General features: G+C 49.2%; 1 protein-coding gene across 1 annotated transcript in view; it reads right to left on the bottom strand.

Annotated features, from left to right (window-relative positions):
* The window catches only part of LOC108534258 (coiled-coil domain-containing protein 57-like), a 63744-nt gene that overhangs the window by 37308 nt on the left and 7345 nt on the right, over positions 1-19091 (bottom strand). The window contains exons 3-8 of the mRNA XM_017879544.1: positions 18207-18621; positions 14986-15094; positions 12206-12307; positions 10887-11044; positions 10661-10735; positions 741-941 (exon numbers count right to left, since the gene is read on the bottom strand). Of these exons, the coding sequence (XP_017735033.1) occupies positions 741-941; positions 10661-10735; positions 10887-11044; positions 12206-12307; positions 14986-15094; positions 18207-18613 (1052 nt within the window). The 5' untranslated portion in view covers positions 18614-18621. The remainder of the gene's footprint in view (positions 1-740; positions 942-10660; positions 10736-10886; positions 11045-12205; positions 12308-14985; positions 15095-18206; positions 18622-19091) is intronic.

The following is a 19091-nucleotide window of genomic DNA, read 5'->3' as shown; positions in this document are numbered from 1 at the left end:
AAAAAAAAAAAAAAAAAAAAAAAAAGGTCAAGTTGAAAGAAAAGAAAAAGAAAAGAAATAAAGGAGGAAAATGGTTACGATAATAAATTTTATGTTATGTGTATTTTACCACAATTTAAAAATTCAGAGAAAAGGAATGAAATTCTGACACATGTTAAAATGTGGGCAAACTTTGAGGACATTATGCCAAGTGAAACAAGCGAGTCCCAAAAGAACAAATACTGCGTGATTCCCATTTACAGGAGGTCCCCAGCCTGGCTGCATCCACAGAGGCAGCAAGTAGAATGGAGGTGGCCCGGGGCGGGCGGGACTCGCCGGGAGCTGGCAGGGGTTGGGGGGCAGCTGGCGGGGGTCAAGGAGGCATTGGTGTGTACTGGGAAGATGGAAAGTTCTGGAGATGACAGTGGTGATGGTTTCACAACAATGTGAATGTGCCTAATGCCACTGCCACTGATCTGTACACTAAGAAATGGCTACAATGGCAAATTTTATGTTATGCATATCTTACTATAAACAGATGAATGCATACATACATAGAAACTACACAATTTCAAAACTAAAGAAAAGGCAAAAAACAAAACCAAAAAGACTGGTTAAGAAAAGTGACTGAGAGCTACAGAAGCCACTCCCTGTCTGCTGCCTGGCCCACTTTCCTGTAGTCTGGCACCAGTGGGCCCAGGTCAGTACAGCCACAGCCGTCCCTGCCCTCACCCTCTGGGTGGAGCCAGGCACATACTCACTGGTCAATGGCAGCATCCTTCTCCTTGGCCGTGTGGGCCTGCCTCCACTCTGCCCTGCGGAGCTGTGCCTCCAGGGTCTCGCAGTGGGCCTGCAGCTCCAGAACGCTGGCCTTCAGTTCCCGCAGCTGCTCCACATGGGCTCCCTTCACCGCCACCAGCACCGCGTCCTTCTCCCTGGCTAGACGGTCGAGCTCCTCATGCCTGAAACAGTGAGCGTCCCATGGTGCTCACCCAGCCCCCAACACCCAGGCCCCAGACCCTCTTTGGAGGCATTCATTACCCTGCCTCGTGCACAGGTGCTGCTATATGTCTGCCTCAAGGCTTTGCAGCAACCACCTGGCCACCTGTTCCTCATTCCTTGCAGGCTAACATGGACCAAGGCCCCTGGCCTGCCCTCCAGAGCCCACAGCCCCCCGGAGAAGCACACCAAAAGGAGGTGCATAGAGTACAGTTTGACCCGACCAACCTGTGAAAGCAAAAAAAGGTAGAAGCTCATTGCTTTGCATCCTGGCAGCCAGCCAGGTCTACTGAGCCACACTGCACCCAGCCTATTTATTTTCCAATTAGAGGCAAAGTCTTGCTGTGTTGCCCAGCCCGGCCTTGAACTCAAGCAATCCTCTTACCTCAGCTTCCCAAGTAATTGGGCTTACAGGCCACACCACTTTGCCTGGCAAAAATCTTTTACTTTAAAAATATTATGTTAGCAGCCGGGCACGGTGGCTCACGCCTATAACCAAAGCACTTTGGGAGGCCGAGGTAGGTGGATAGCTTAAGCCCAGGAGTTGAAGACCATCAGCGTGGGCAATATGACAAAACACCCTCTAGGAAAAATACAAAAATTAGCCTTTGTGGTGGCAGGCACCCATAGTCCCAGCTACTCGGGGGGCTGAGGTGGGAGGACCACTGGAGTATGGGAGGTCGAGGCTGCAGTGAGCCGTGATGGTGCCACTGCACTCTAGCCTGAGTGACACAGTGAGACCCTGTCTCAAAACAAACCACTGCGCTCCAGCCTGGGTGACACAGTGAGACCCTGTCTCAAAACAAACCACATTAGCAAAAGGACTAAATAAATAAATATTTTAAAAAGATTTACGTGTTGGTTTTCTACCCTGAGCATATTAGGCTCTACTAAGTAGAGTGTTATCAGGTATATGTAACATTATGGAAGCCATCTCAGTGAAGTCTTTGATCTAACCCTACCAGGACTGAGAGAGTGAACAGCTCCGCTGACTGGTTTCAGGCCCCTTGGCAAAGCCAACCCCAGCTCTCTGCTTCCACCAAGTTGGAGAAGCTCATTCAATTATCAGCTGATGGATGATTTAAAATCATTCTTGGCTGGGCACAGTGGCTCACGCCTGTAATCCCAGCACTTTAGGGGGCCAAGGAGAGCAGATCGCTTGAGGTCAGCAGTTCGAGACCAGCCTGGCCAACATGGTGAAACCCAGTCTCCACTAAAAAAATTCAAAAATTAGCCAGGCATGGTAGTGCATCCCTGTAATCCCAGCTACTCGGGAGGCTGAGGCAGGAAAATCGCTTAAACCCAGGAGGCAGGGGTTGCAGTGACCCGAGATTGCACCACTGCACTCCAGCCTGGGCAAAAGAGACTCCGTTTCAAAATAAATAAGTAGGCTGGGCACAGTGGCTCACGCCTATAATCCCAGCACTTTGGGAGGCTGAAGCAGGTGGAACATGAGATCAGGAGTTCAAGACCAGCCTGGCCAATATGGTGAAACCCCGTCCTACTAAAAATACGAAGAAATTAGCCAGGCGTGGTAGCACATGCCTGTAACCCCAGCTGCTTGGGAGGCTGAGGCAGGAGAATTGCTTGAATCCAGGAGGCGGAGGTTGCAATGAGCCGAGATCGTGCCACTGCACTCCAGCCTGGGTGACAGAGCGAGACTCCGTCTCAAAATACATACATACATACATACATACATACATACATACAAACATACACATAAAATAATTCTTGAGGGGAAGTCACCAGTTGGTCGTTGGCATATAACTTGGAAGTAGTTCAGAGCACGTGTGATGTTGCCATAAGGGGCTCCACTCCCGTCTGATCATGCATGTGAGGGTCAGGCTCTCACGAACTGACTTGGGGGAAGCCCCACAGGTCTCAGTAGAAGGAGCCTTCCCAATAATATTTTACATTTTACTTAACGATTACTGAATTTTATGGCATCTTGTATTGTTTTAGCACATGTATACCAACAATTACAAGAGTATCTTAATTAAAAGCCTTTCTGAACACTTGGAGCCTTGTGACCCCAGCAAATTTTATTTTTAGTTTATATGATCATATCTAGTAAATACTATATCATATAATTTATATGACTATTTTGCTGTTACAGATGATTGACTTCAAATGTATTCAAACACAAAAAATATATTCGTATAAGATTCTGTGGGGAAGAGGGATGGAAATAGTTCAAGGGGAAAAAGGAATGATGTACATTTTCTGACGGCTACAGCAAGGCTGGTTCAGGTAGTTTTCTGAGATCGATGACAGTGGTGTTTTGTTTTGGTTTTTGAGATGCAGGCTGTCTCTTTAGCAGACTTCACCATGTGGGCCAGGCTGGTCTCGAACTCCTGACCTCAAGTGATCCACTCGCCTTGGCCTCCCAAAGTGCTAGGATTACAGGAGTGAGCCACCGGCCTTGTTAGTGGATATTAAATCATTATGGTATTTAGATTAGAATTTATTATTATTTTTTTTTTGAGTCTCACTGTTACCTAAGCTGAAATGCACTGGTGTGAGCCTGGCTCGCTGCAACCTTGACCTCCCATGCTCAGGGGATCCTCCTGCCTCAGCCTCCCAAGTAGCTGGGACCACATAAATGTACCACCACACCCGGCTAATTTTTAAAAAAATTATTTGTAGAGACGGGATCTCCCCATGTTGCCCAGGCTGGTCTCAAACTCCCGAGCTCAAGGGATTCTCCTGCCTCAGCCTCCGAAAGTGCTACGATTACAAGTGTAAGCCATTGTGTCCCACCTACATTAGAAACATTCTAAAGTAGGAGTAGTTGGAGCTGAGAAATAAGAAAATTATTTTAATTTTAAAATAAATATTTTATTTATTTTTTGAGACAGAATCTTGCTCTGTCACCTAGGCTGGAGTGCAGTGGCGTGATTTCAGCTCACTGCAACCTCCGCCTCCCGGGTTCAAGCAGTTCTCATGCCTCAGCCTCCCGAGTAGCTGGGATTACAGGCACACACCACTACGCCCGGCTAATTTTTGTATTTTTAGTAGAGACGGGGTTTCACCACGTTAACCAGAATGGTCTCCATCTCCTGACCTCGTGATACGCCCGCCTCGGCCTCCCAAAGAGCTGGGATTACAGGCATAAGCCACTGTGCCCAGCCTAAAAATAAATATTTTAAAGAGTGACTGAACAGTTTTATTTATTAATGCTAGAAATTACACTCATTTTCAACAATAGTTAACCCTTGAACAACAGGAGTTTGAACTGCAGGGATCCATTTATACAATAATTATTTTCAATACATATACTGGAAAATGTTTTGGAGTTTTGTGACAATTTGAAAAGTTCTTAGACTATGTGCCCTAAAATATTGAAAAAGTTAAATTGTCATGAAACCATAAAATATATATACTAATTTTATCATTTACTACCATAAAATATACACACATCTATTTTTAAAAGTTAAAATATATCAAAATGTATCAAAATGTATGCACACAAACACTTACAGACCTTACACTGGGCTATTTGCAGTCTAGGGAAATGTAAACAAACAGAAGATGCACTATTAAACAACTGCACACAGTTAACTCAGTCTGAACCACACCACGGTGGTCATTTCGTAGCCACTGCATTTCCTGCTATTATGGTGAGCTCAAGTGTTTCCAGTATCTGCTTAAAACACCATGTGACATGGCCGGGCATGGTGGCACTTTGGGAGGCCAAGGCAGGCAGATCACCTGAGGTCGCACGTTCGGGACCAGCCGGATGAACATGGAGAAACCCCGTCTCTACTAAAAACACAAAAATTAGCCAGGCATGGTGGCGTGCACCTGTAATCCCAGCTACTGGGGAGGCTGAGGCAGGATAATCACTAGAACTCGGGAGGCGAAGGTTGTAGTGAGCTGAGATCGTGCCACTGCATTCCAGCCTGGGTGATAAGAGCGAAACTCCATCTCAAAAAAAAAAAAAAGAGAGACACTAATCATCTCCGTGTGAGCAGTCTGTCTCTCCAGTAAATTGCATATCCCAGTATAGAGTGACATCTCAAGGTTCTTCATATCCCAGTATAGAGTGACATCTCAAGGTTCTTACCTATTTCTCATTGTGTTTAGTAATACTGTAAACCTTCAATAACACCATGGGATCTATGCAAAGGGCCACCCGTGATGCTGGAAGTGAGCAGAGGAAAGTCATGCATTTACAAGACAGGTCTGCAGCTGCTGGACATTCTAAAACACATTAATCCAGTCTGCGTGTGGTGGCTCGCCCCAGTAATCGCAGCACTTTGGGAGGCCGAGGTGCCTGGACCACTTGAGGACAAGAGTTTGAGACCAGCCTGGCCAGCATGGCGAACTCCATCTCTGCTAAAAATACAAAAATTAGCCAGGTGTAGTGGTGCACATCTGTACTCCCAGCTACTTGGGAGGCTGAGGCACGAGGATCACTTGAACTCCAGAGGCAGAGGCTGCAGTGAGCTGAGACTGCATCACTGCACCATCTGCCTGGGCAGCAGAGAGGCTGTCTCCAAAAAAAGTTATTTTGATAATGGACAATGCCTCTTGCCACCCAGAACCCATGAGTTCAACAGCAAGGCATCGACATGGTCTGCTTGCCCCCAGACACAATGCCTCTAATTTAGCCTTTATCAGAGGCCATACGGAACTTAAGGCTCACTACACATGGCGCTCTTTGGAAAGGATGTCAATGCTGCGGCCGAAAACCCCACAGAGAGAAGAACACCTTGAAAGCCTGGCAGGTTTCCACCACTGAAGCCATCGTTGCTATAGAAAAAGCCACGGAAGCCATCAAGCCCCAAATAATAAATTCCTGATGAAAAAAGCCGTGTCTAGATGTCGTGCCTGACTTCACAGGATGTCCAATGGTGCCAATCAAGTAAATCATGGGATCAATTGCAATATGGCAAAAAAAAAAAAAAAAAAAAAAAAAAAAAAAGTCAGGGTGCAGGGTAAAGGATTTCACAGCACGGATCTTGGAGAAACCCCAGAGCTGACCCCACAGCAGAGGAATGAACGGGAGACAACTCAATGGGGACAAGTGCTTCCGAACCGGTGCCAGACGATGAGGAAACAGATATAGAGGCAGTGCCAGAAAAGAAACCGACATCAGACAGACACTCCTGCAGAAGGGCTCCCACCACTCATGCCTGCCTTGATTTTTTACCACGTGGAACTGTCTATGACATGGGCACTGAGACTCAAGTGTGAAAGTGGGATTGGCACTGTATAGAAACCTTTTTAGAGAAAGGAAAAAGTAAAAAAGTCAGACGGAATTACAATGTATTTTTGTCAAGTTACACCAAGGCTGTCTGCCTCTGCTGCGCTCCCTTCTACCTCCTCCACCTCTGTCTCCTCCTCCTCAACCTCCTCAATGTGAAGATGATGAGGATGAAGAGCTATAAGATGATCCGCTTTGGCCGGGCGCGGTGGCTCAAGCCTGCAATCTCAGCACTTTGGGAGGCCAAGACGGGTGGATCACGAGGTCAGGAGATTGAGATATCCTGGCTAACACAGTGAAACCCCGTCTCTACTAAAAAATACAAAAAACTAGCCGGGCGAGGTGGCGGGTGCCTGTAGACCCAGCTACTGGGGAGGCTGAGGCAGGAAAATGGTGTAAACCCGGGAGGCGGAGCTTGCAGTGAGCTGAGATCCGGCCACTGCACTCCAGCCTGGGCGACAGTGAGACCCTGTCTCAAGAAAAAAAAAAAAAGATGATCCACTTCCACTTAACAGTAAACATATTTCCTAAGATTTCTTTTTAGACAGGGTCTCACTTTGTCACCCAGGCTAGAGTGCTGTGGCACCATCTCGGCTCACTGCAGGCTCAACCTCCCAGATTCAAGTGATCCTCCTGCCTTAAGCCCCCTAGTAGCTGGGACTACAGGTGTAAACCATCACACCTGGCTAATTTTTTATATTTTTTTAGAGAAGGGGTTATGCCATGTTGCCTAGGCTGGTCTTGAACTCCCAAGCTGAAGCAATCCACCTGTCTTGGCCTCCCAAAGTACTAGGATTAAAGGTGTGAGCCACAGTGCCCAACCTACTTCTACTTTTTTATTACTTTCTTTTTTCTTTTTTTTTTTTTTGAGACAGAGTCTCACTCTGTCGCCCAGGCTGGAGTGCAGTGGCGCAATCTCGGCTCAGTGAAACCTCCACCTCCCGAGTTCAAGTGATTCTCCTGCCTCAGCCTGCCAAGTAGCTGGGATTACAGGTGTGTACCACCATGCCCAGCTAATTTTATATTTTTAGTAGAGACGGGTTTCACCATGTTGACCAGGCTGGTCTCGAACTTCCGACATAAAGCGATCCATCTGCCTCGGCCTCCAAAGTGTTGGGATTACAGGCATGAGCCACTGTGCCTGGCCTCTTATGATTTTCTGTTTTTTTCTTTTCATTTATTTTTTGAGATGGAGTCTCACTCTGTCACCCAGGCTGCAGTGCAGTGGCGCGCCATTTTGGGTCACTGCAATCTCCACCTCCTGGGTTCAAGCGATTCTCCTGCCTCGGTCTCCCAAATAGCTGGGATTATAGGCGTGCACCACTACGCCCGGCCAATTTTGTATTTTTCGTAGAGATGGGGTTTCACCATGTTGGTCAGGCTGGTCTTGAACTCCTGACTTCAAGTGATCCCCCTGACTCGGCCTCCCAAAGTGCTGTGTGATTTTCTTAATGACATTTTCTTTCCTCTAGCTAACATTACTTTAAGAATCAGCATAGAATACACATAACATGCCCAATGTGTGTTAATCAACTGTATTATCAGTAAGGCTTCTGGTCAACAGTAGGTTCTTAGTAGTTAAGTTTTTGGGGAGTGAAAAGTTATATGTGAATTTTTTACTGCATGGGGCTAGATGCCCCTAACCCCCTCATTGTTTAAGCAACAACTGTATTTCAATTTATGATTTTGAAATATGCTAGGTGTAGACTTAAAAACACACGAAGAGAAACAGTGTCTGTCCAGCTTCGTCATGGCCGCACGGTGCAGCTAAGCAAGCAGTCCTGCACCACTGCCATCTGCTCTGTGTCTGTTTGGGCTCGACTCTGCCTTGGTTTCCTCATCTAGGTATGGGAACCCTGATGGGTGCCCTCACAACGCGAGCCAGCTGAGGGCACAACCCTCTCTCACCACCACCAGTAGGGTCTGCACAGCAGGCTGGAAAGCAGCTTCCCACTGCAGATCTGATTAGAAATAGCAAAGACACTGTCCTTGAAGTTCTTCTTGATTTATACAAACTGCACAAATATCATGTCAATAAAAGATGCAAGAAAATGCACCTGAGTCACTGTCCATCACCCGTTGTGATTACACAGTATCTTCCTAAGCAGCCTATGTGTTTTTTATTTATAGTCACAACGTTTCTTCAGAAAAGAAAAAGGAAATGACCTGTGGGAGCTGACACAGAGGCTGCCCCTGTGCAGGTTCATGGGGTCCCACTGAAGGCACCCAGGCCCAGGATCCTCCCAGCTGAACTCACTGACCTCCCCTACCAGACCCCATGGCCTAAGCTCCCCTCCTGAGCAAAGCTGCCCCACCTGGCCCTGTCCTCTCAGAGCCTGCCTGGCTCCATCCCATCTTGACCTCACTGCCTTTCAGCTTGTAAGGTGGATTCTCCAATGGCTTCGCCAGGGCCACTGCCCCGGGACCACCATGATGTCTACTTTCTGGGTATCCCATGATACCCGGCAATGCCAGGCACACGGAGAACCTGCTGCTGCTCTGCCTGGGGTCACATGACCCACACTGAGCAACAAAAAACATTTCTTTTTTTTTTTTTGAGACGGAGTCTCGCTCTGTCGCCCAGGCTGGAGTGCAGTGGTGCGATCTTGGCTCACTGCAAGCTCCGCCTCCTGGGCTCACACCATTCTCCTGCCTCAGCCTCCCGAGAAGCTGGGACTACAGGCACCCACCACCTCGCCCGGCTAATTTTTTTTTTTTGTATTTTTAGTAGAGATGGGGTTTCACCCTGTTAGCCAGGATGGTCTCGATCTCCCATCCTCGTGATCCACCCGCCTCAGCCTCTCAAAGTGCTGGGATTACAGGCGTGAGTCACCGCTCCTGGCCCAATAAAAACCATTTCAACAGGAAAAGGGCTCTTTAGAACTTGATAGTTACAGATCCAAGGGAAGAAAATTCTTTTCCCACAATAGTTTAAAAAATAAAGGTTACTGTATCACCAAAGTAGAATGGCTACAATCTAAAACTGATTAACTCGTTAGTAAGTAAAGCCTTGAAGTTTTAAAAGTTAACGTCTAACTTAGGTGTTAATTAATTAATTAATTTTTTATTTTTTGATTTTTTGATAGGGAGTCTTGCTCTGTCATCAGGCTGGAGTGCAGCAGCGTGGTCTTGGCTCACTGCAACTTCCACCTCCCGGGTTCAAGAGATACTCTGCCTCAGCCTCCTGAGTAGCTGGGATTACAGGCACGCACCACCATGCCCAGCTAATTTTTGTATTTTTAGTAGAGACGGGGTTTCACCATGTATGTTGGTCAGGCTGGTCTCGAATTCCTGACCTCAAGTGATTCACCCGCCTCGGCCTCCCAACATGCTGGGATTACAGGCCTGAGCCACCACGCCTGGCCAGGTGTTAAAAATTGTGTGTTTTGTTTTGTTTTGTTTTGCTTTTGAGACAGGGTCTCATTCTGTGGCCCAGGCTGGAGTACAGTGGCACAATCATGGCTCACTGCAGCCTCAATCTCCCGGGCTCAGATGAGCTTCCCACTGCACCTAGTCTAAGTTTTACGTTTTACAGCACTAAGAAGTCTAAACACCACTGAAAAAGTCCAAAGCAGGGCATAAACAGAAATCCAAAGCAAGGCTGAGTGTGGTGGCTCATGCCTATAATCGCAGCATTTTGGGAGGCCAAGGAGGTGGGTGGGTCATTTGAGGCTAAGAGTTCAAGCCCAGCCTGGCCAACATGGTGAGACCCTGTCTCTACTAAAAATGCAAAAATTAGCCAGGCATGGTGGTGCACGCCTATAGTACCAGTTACTTGGGAGGCTCAGACATAAGAATTGTTTGAACCTGGGGTTTGGTGGGGAGATTACAGTGAGCCAAGATTGTACTACAGCAATCCAGCCTGGGCACACAGCAAGACCCTTCTCAAAAAAAAAAAAAGAAAGAAAGAAAGAAAAAGAAAGAAAAGAAAAGAAGGAAGGAAGAAAGGAAAAGAAAGAAAGAGGGCCGGGCGCGGTGGCTCACGCCTGTAATCCCTGCACTTTGGGAGGCCGAGGGTGGCGGATCACGAGGTCAGGAGATCGAGACCATCCTGGCTAACACGGTGAAACCCCGTCTCTACTAAAATACAAAAAATTAGCCGGGCGCGGTGGCGGGCGCCTGTAGTCCCAGCTACTCAGGAGGCTGAGGCAGGAGAATGGCGTGAACCCGGGAGGTGGAGCTTGCACTGAGCCGAGATCACGCCACTGCACTCCAGCCTGGGAGACAGAGTGAGACTCTGCCTCAAAAAAAAAAAAAAGAAAGAAAGAAAAGAAAGAAAGACAGAAGAAAGAGAGAGAGAGAGAAAGAAAAGAAAAGAAAAGAGAAACAAAGAAATGCAAAGCAGCGGGCTCCCAGGCCCCAACCCCTGGAGTGGGACCCTCTGCTCCCTGGGGCATCAGCACAATGGTTCCACTTCCCTCCTCTCCTGGGAGCACTGACATGCAGCACGATGTTGGGAGGTGAAACACTCACTTCCTCTTAAATGTTTCCTCTTCCTTCTTCCTGGTTAGCTGCACAGAGTGAAGTTTATCCTCTAAGTCCTTTACCCTGAAAAAAACCAAATATTTGTGGAAGGAGCAAGTGAGATGAAAGCAAAGGCCAGCCTGGAATGAGCAGAAAAGGTAGAATCCCCCAGACTCTGGTCCTGGCCTGCGAGGCTGCCACAGAGCAGGCCTCAGGAGATGAAGTACTCACGCACCGGGCGCAGTTCATGGCCTCCAGGTCCCGGAGCTCCGCGGCTCGACTCTGGAGCTTCCTCTCCAGCTCGGTGTTGGTGGCCTCTGCCCTCTGCAGACTCTCTGCAGCCTTTGCCCCGGCTTCCTTCAGAGCCTCTAGCTCTTTGTGCAGTAGTTTAACCTTTGAATGATAAAAAAGAGTTCAAAATGAGGCGATAATTAGAAGACACTGAGGCATTAGGGGTACATATTGCCATTTTATCAGGATTGGGAGGGAGAAGAAAAATGAAAACTCAAGAAGCAAAGAAGCAGTAAAAGAGTGAGAATGTCCTAACACAACTCAAATGAGACTCAATGACTTTTTTTTTTTTTTTTTGAGACAGAGTCTCGTTCTGTTGCCCAGGCTGGAGTGCAATGGCGCGATCTCGGCTCACTACAACCTCCCCTTCCTGGGTTCAAGCAATTCTCCTGCCTTAGCCTCATGAGTAGCTAGGATTACAGGCATCCACCACCACACCCAACTAATTTTTGTATTTTTAGTAGAGATAGCGTTTCCCCATGTTGGCCAGGCTGGTCTCGAACTCCTGACCTCAGGTGATCCACCTGCCTCAGCCTCCCAATGTGCTGGGATTACAGGTATGAGCCACCGCGCCTGGCCTTCACTGACCCCCCTGACAGCACTCAGTACCCCACCAAAATCAGTCCATTAGGGTGCCCTAATACCCTAATTGGTCCAAGCCCAACAGACCAATTTAATTGCACTTCATTTCTTAGCACATAATTTGCACGTTATTTAAACAAGGAAATTAAACACAAAGCCAGGGGTCTAGGAAGGGGCTCGGTGCTGAGCAAGCCACTTGAGCTGCACACTGAGCTCTTCGGTACCTTCCCGGGCCTGTTTCCCAGCCTGTAAGCCACGGGTGGTGACGATGGCTGCTGCACCCAAGTCAGCCGACATGAGGACCGGGCTGCGCCCGGCCTGAGTTGCACCGGCCTGAGCTGCACCCGGCCTCGCAGGCGTTGAGACTCAGCTCTTGCTTTTCCTACTGATCTGCGTATTATGATGCCACCACGGGCAGGTATCCAGGACTATGATCAACTCACACAGCAGATGGGGGCAGAGGTGAACTGGCACCCAGTGCCCATCTTTGATGGGAGTGCCCACCCTGTCATGGGGCACAGGGCATCCACATGGCCCACCTGCTTGCCGGTCTGGAACTCCTGGGCCCAAGGGATCCTCTTGCCTTGACCTCCCAAAGTGCTGGGATTACAGGTGTGAGCTACCACACCTGACCAAGGAAAAACCAAAAAACCTTCAAGACCCAAGGGTGTCCCCAGTTACCTTGAGCTCCTGGGACAAGGCTGTGTTGCTCATGCTGTCAGTCTGCAGACGGAATTCATGCTCCCTCTTCTGCATTTTCAATTCAAACTCCAGCCGCAGTTCCTGCAACAAATAGGTTTCATGGTGAAAGAACAGTGGGAACCCAGCAAAGACCCCCACCCATGTCCTGGGAGGTGGGATCCAGAGGTGAGCAGGACACGGTGGTCAACAGAGAAGGACCACACACACTGTCGAGGAGAGAAGCTGGGGTCAGTGACACCGGTAACAGCACTCTGGGAGGCCGAGGCGGGAGGATCGCTTGAGCCCAGGAGTTCAAGACCAGCCCGGGCAACATAGTGAGGCCCTGTCGCCACAGAAAAAAAAAAGAAAAGAAAAATCCTTATCTCCATTGAGTCGATTCTACCTCTGACAATAACAAACACCAAGATCTTCCAAAACAAGAGACAAGAAATCAGAACAAGGGAAACCATGAAACTGACAAGCATGTAAGACCCCAGTTTAGTAACTAAAAGGCTGAGATGCCAGCAGCAGAACAGAGCTTCCCAACAGCTGGTGCCAGCATCCCAGAGCTCACACAGGATCAGACTGTCCAGAACCACACTAGATGCGTGCCGCCCAAATTTCCCCTAGTAACCAAAGCTGCTATGTTAAAACATCACGTTTCCTTCCTTCCAGAGACAAGGCTACTATCCGAACATGATAAAAAATCCATGTTCCCAACATCTGAGATGGCTCTCCCTGAATGAGCCCTGCTGAGTCTGAGAAATTTGGTGTGGACAGCCTGGGAAGTCAGTCAGAGTTACGGCCCAACCAGAAACCCTGACAAGAATGGCCGTGCCCCGCCAACTACAACCAGCCTCAAATCGCCACTGTTCCCAAATGCTGCCGAGAGCCCCCCACCTGCTGGGCAGGACCACCCACAGCTGGATCCTCCTCAAACTCCTTCTTTGGAAGTGACGTTGGAGCCACTTGAGAAAGCCTCATTACTTAGAAAAGCCACCACTGGTCTCTGCTTGACCACAGATTTTAGATGCTGGCTTCATGCCTAATGAACTCCGGGTGTTCTCAAACTCACCTACAATCGACAAAGCTCTTTGGTCTCTGAGAATTCCAAGAGAAAGTCCTCTGCAGGCCATTTCAGAAGCAGCCTCAGGGACCTGTGAACAAGGGGAGTGAGCTCAGCACTTCCGGGGACAAGTGGACAGTCCACACGAGGGCCCATCATGACGTGAGCGTGGCCTCCTTCTCTGCTGACCTGACTGTGGCAAATTCTCAACACACTGGCCTATCCTACTATGACCAAGCTCCCAACATCCGACAGGACCAAAGAGGGGACCCTGTCACACCTCCACAAAGCCCTTCATCACTGCTGCACCTGCACAGACGCAGCCCCTCATGACACCCCCATAGACACAGCCTCTAGTAACACTTGCACCTACCTGCATAGACACAGCCACTTATTACACCTGCACCTGCATAAATGCAGCCCCTCATCACACCTGCACTTTCATAGAAGAAGCCACTATGACACCTGCAGAGACGCAGCCCCTCGTGACTCCTGCACCTGCAGAGACGCAGACCTTTGTGACTCCTGCAGACGCAGCTCCTCCTGACACCTGCAGAGCTGCAGCCCCTCGTGACACCTGTCAGAGACACAGACCCTCCTGACACCTGCACCTGCACAGACACAGCCCCATGTCATATACCTGCACCTGCACAGGCACAGTCCCTCATCACATGTATACCTGCAGAGACGCAGCCCCTTGTCACATATGCACACAGTAGTGGCATCTCTGACTGTGGTCTCTGTATATAAATCTATAGGATGTCTTTCAACAAAACCCCAGCACAACTGAGTCTCTTGGTGGTGTAGGCTGAGTTTCAAGAACCCCGAGGAGAAATTCGGTGACTGCCATTTGTCAGTTGAAGCATCTGTTTTTAAACTTACCATAATTGAATTCCAAATTCTTTTCTACAGTAAAATTCATGTTTTAAAATTATACTTTTCTAAAATAAATTTAAAAGTTTCATCATTTCTGAGGTGTGCTGGTTAATTCCATGTGTCAAACGACTAGGCTACAGGCTGCCCAGATAGCTGGTAAAAAATTATTTCTGGGAGTGTCTGCAAGGGTGTTTCCAGAAGAGACTAGCATTGTAATTCACAGACGAAGTAAAGACGATCTGCCCTCCTAGTGTGGACGGGTGTCATCCAATCCACTGAGGGCCTGAATAGAACAAAATGCAATGAACGGTGAACTCGTTCTCTCTGCTTGAGCTGAGACATTCGCCTTCTCCTGCCTTGGACACTGGGCTCCTGCATCTTGAGCCTTCAGAACTGGACCAGGACTCACATCAGTGGCTCCCTGGTGCTCAGGCCTTTGCACCTGGGCTGAATTACACCACCAGCTTCCCAGGTTCTCCAGCTTGCAGATGGCAAACTGTGGGACTTCATGGCCTCCATAACTGCATGAATGAATTCCTATAATTTACCTCCTATATATCTACACATCTCCTATTGCCTGTTTCCCTGGAGAACCCTGACTAATCCATGAGGAAAGGAAACAAGGAAACACCGTGGAGGTGGCTGCATGTAGACATCCCATCCTGTGTCCCTGCAGACCATCTCAGAGTGGCATCTGCCCCGATGACACCATTGTACTCCCAAGGGGAATGCAGGCAATGAACCAAATGGTTGTCTTTTCCTCAGCCCTACATGATTTCAGTTTCCCAATGGGCAGGCGGGGAAAGCACCCAGGAAGGGGCTGACCCAGAGGCTCTACCTGTCTCTGCAGAGCAAGCTCACCATCGAGCTCCTCAAGTTTTCTCTCCAGCCTCCATTTTAGATTTTCATATTGTTCCCGGTGGTGGTCAATCTCACCATTCTTGTCACTGTGGTAATAAAACAGCATTGAGAAAAGCCACACCAAATATTCAGCAGAGGTAATACATTTTCAAGGTGTACTTGACACGCGAAAGTTGGTGCTTTGCTTTTACGAAGCGGTGGCTTCAGTAGGACCCACAGGGTAGCAGAACTTCCAGCCCCACCTGGACCAGCATGCTACACCAATCTATAAAAGAGGAAATTAAATAGGACCCAAAGTCTCACAACATAAAACCCAAAATGTCCAGGATACAATAAAAAAAAAACCTGACAACCAAAAACCAGAAAGATCTGATCGGTGCGGTGGTTCACGCCTGTAATCCCAGCACTTTGGGAGTCCAAGGTGGGTAGATCACAAGGTCAGGAGATCAAGACCATCCTGGCTAACAAGGTAAAACCCCATCTCTACCTAAAATGCAAAAAAATTAGCCAGGTGTGGTGGCGGCGCCTGTAGTCCCAGCTACTAGGGAGGCTGAGGCAGGAGAATGGCGTGTACCCGGGAGGCGGAGCTTGCAGTGAGCCAAGATGGTGCCACTGCACTCCAGCCTGGGCGACAGAGCAAGACTCCGTGTCAAAAAAAAAAAAAAAAAGAAAAAGAAAATAAAAGAAAGATCTGAGCTTGAAAGAGAAAAGACAATAGGTAGATGCCAACATGAAGATAACACAGACGCTGGAATTCTTCAACAAGGATGCTATAGCAGTCGTTATAAAAGCACTTCAAGTAATCGAATAAAGCAAATGGAAAAACAAATCTCAGCAAAGAAAAAGCTATAGCAGGCCGGGCGCGGTGGCTCACGCTGTCATCCCAGCACTGTGGGAGCCCGAGGTAGGCGGATCACTTGAGGTCAGGAGTTCGAGACTAGCCTGGCCAACACGGTGAAACCCCGTCTCTACTAAAAATACAAAACTTAGCTGGGCGTGGTGGTGGGCACCTGCAATCACAGCTCCTCCAGAGGCTGAGGCAGGAGAATCCCTTGAACCCCAGAGGCAGAGGTTGCAGTGAGCCAAGATCACACCACTGCACTCCAGCCTGGGTGACAGAGAGAGACTCTGTCTCAAAAAAAAAAAAAGAGCGTGAGACTGAAAAAGTACCTGAACATGGCTGAAAACATCCCACGCTTGGAGAGAAGAATGAGCAAAAGACTTGAAGAGACACCTCACAACATAATGTAAAGCACTTTTAAAAGGATACTCCAAACACTCTGGAAAACAGCTATGAGAAAGTCAGCCCCCACACGGAGGGCAAGTGGGCCTCAGCTGTCCAAGCACTGCATGCGCCTGCATGGACTCGGCGTCTGGACAAGGTGCAGCCTGAGCGCCAGCCTTCATGCTGGGGACGGGAGCTTCTAGACACTCTCCCTCCACTCAGGGAGAAGCTGACCTCCAGCTCAACTCTCTAGCTCTTTCCCTGGACCCTGGGAAGGTGGCACATGGGTGTGTGCCACATTACCAAGCAGTGCTGCTTGGGTCAAATGACTGTTGGCTGGCACTTTCTATCCACGCTGTTTATCCACACTGGGAGATGCGATAAAGGAACCATAAATACTGTGGGCTTCGTAGAAGACAGTGACTCTCGCTGGGGTACATCTGTTGCAGGGACCACAGACGTGATCCCTGTGGGCTGCTACAGGAGATACTGGCTGCGGAATACTGGCTGGGGCTTCTGAGCCAGAGTGGCACTGCACCTACCAACGTGGGTCTCCTCTCCTTGCACCTGACCTGCCGCAGAAGGTCTCTCTGCTGCACAGGAGCACCTGGCGTGGTCCTGTTGGCCTGCTCACACCCATCTGAGACCCTTCTGAGCAAACGGGCCCAGCATACACAACAGAGGGTAGCCGGTCAGTTAAAAGGGTGCGGCAGAACCCAGCACATTGACACAAAGAACAGACATCACAAATCGATCAGGAAAGTGCTGGACGCACATTTCGGAGCGGTGTGCGCAGTCAGCTCTCTTTAGGGCCTGGAGATGACACAACAGATGGCCTGTGGCAGCTTTCACTGTGCCATTCCACCACAGCGTCTTCTCTGAGAAATGACTTTCTATGATAAGAGCAGTTTACTCCTGTGGCTTTAAAAAGTGCTTTAAAAAGCTGCTTATGGACAGGTGCGGTGGCTTATGTCTATAATCCCAGCACTTTAGGAGGCCGAAGCCAGTGGATCACCCGAGGTCAGGAGTTCAAGACCAGCCTGGGCAACATGGCAAAACCCCATCTCTACTAAAAATACAGGAAAAAAAAAAAAATAGCCAGGCGTGGTGGTGGGCACCTATAGTCTCAGCTACTCGGGAGGCTGAGGTGGGAGAACCACTTGAACCTGGGAGACCAAGTTTGCAGTGAGCCAAGATCCTGCCACTGCACTCCAGCCTGGGCAACAGAGCGAAACTCCGTCTCAAAAAAAAAAAAAGCTGCTTACATTAGAAGAATACATAAAACATAAAAAAAGTATCCAGGCTCCTGTTAAGTACAAACAGAGAGTGCAGCCGGCTCTCCTGACACCTGCACACACACATTACACAGGAAGGGCCTCTAACTGCTAATGTGCTATGATGAACCTGCGGTGCTTCCGAAGTGGGGGATGGAAGATCTTGTCAGAGAAGCCTGTCCTCCTTCCTTCCCTCCTGTCTCCCCAAACTCTCCACAGCACGGCTGGGTGAGTGGAGCTGAGGGGATACCAGGCATGTGGGTAAGTTCCAGGGGCCCCATGACAGGCCCCACGACAAAGGCTGTAGGTTTTTATGTCGACTTTGCCTTAAGTCAGCTCATTTGGTTTTGAAATTACTAGAGATTTCATATTAAAATCATTATAAATTCAAATATGTGTTAATATAGATTTGTAATTAACGAAATAAATTCCAAATATTTAAACCCATCTCCATTAATTTCAGTTATATCAGAGCCCAGAAAAAGACAGGGCATTCCTGGATCCACACACATTCACTCAACAAACACACGTTCAGAGGCCACGAGGCACTCGGCCACTCAGACCAGCCCCCGTGGCCCGGAATCAGCAGCGGGAGGAGTGGCAGTGAGAGTGGGCAGTGCTCGGGCGGCACAGCGGAGCAGGGGCGTGTGGGGCCTCCGCCAAGCGCTGCGGGGGAGGGCTCGTCGGTTGGTGGCTCACCTGTGGACGCGCTCCAGCTCCAGGCGATGCTCCTGCCACACCAGCTGCTGCTGCTGCTGCAGCTCCTCCACCTTCCTGGTCTCTCTGCCTAGCGCCTGCCTCAGCTTAGCTGCCTCTATCTTGAGCTCGCTCACCTCTGCCCGCCTGGCCTCCTCCCACTCCCTGGCCCGGGTGAAGGCGGCATCATAGCGCTCCAGCTCAAGGTCCCGCTCCTCCAGCACCTGAAGGTTGTAGACAAAGTCCTCCTGCAGGCACCGCAGTTTCCCCTGCGCCTCCTGCAGCTGGCTCCGTGTGTCCTGCAGAGCCGCCTCCTGCAGCTGGCTGCGGTGGGCCTGCAACGCCCTCCACTCCTCCTCCTTGCGAAGCAGCAGCTCATTCAGGGCCGGCTCTGAGTCCAGTGGCAGCATGGTGGCCGCTGCAGTAAAGAGAAGGCAGGTTCGGGGTGCACCGTGAGGGGCCCTAATTTTCCTTCCACAGTACCCACCTCACATTCCCTATCAACAGTTACCATGGCCGGGCACAGCGGCTCACACCTGTAATCCTAGTCCTTTGGGAGCCTGAGGCAGGCAGATCACCTGAGGTCAGGAGTTCAAGAACAGCCTGGCCAACATGGCAAAAACCTGTCTCTACTAAAAATACAAAAATTAGGCTGAGCGTGGTGGCTCATTGCCTGTAATCCCAGCACTTTAGGAGGTCAAGGTGGGTGGATCACTTGAGGTCAGGAGATTGAGACCAGCCTGGCTAACATGGTGAAACCCCATCTCTACTAAAAATATAAAAAATTAGCCTGGGCCGGGCGCGGTGGCTCAAGCCTGTAATCCCAGCACTTTGGGAGGCCGAGACGGGCGGATCACGAGGTCAGGAGATCGAGACCATCCTGGCTAA

The sequence above is a fragment of the Rhinopithecus bieti genome, unplaced genomic scaffold (assembly GCF_001698545.2).
Source record: "Rhinopithecus bieti isolate Rb0 unplaced genomic scaffold, ASM169854v2 scaffold_9899, whole genome shotgun sequence".
NCBI lineage: Eukaryota > Metazoa > Chordata > Mammalia > Primates > Cercopithecidae > Rhinopithecus > Rhinopithecus bieti.
Note: the sequence above shows the minus strand (reverse complement) of the source record. Positions and strands in the feature narration are given on the sequence as shown.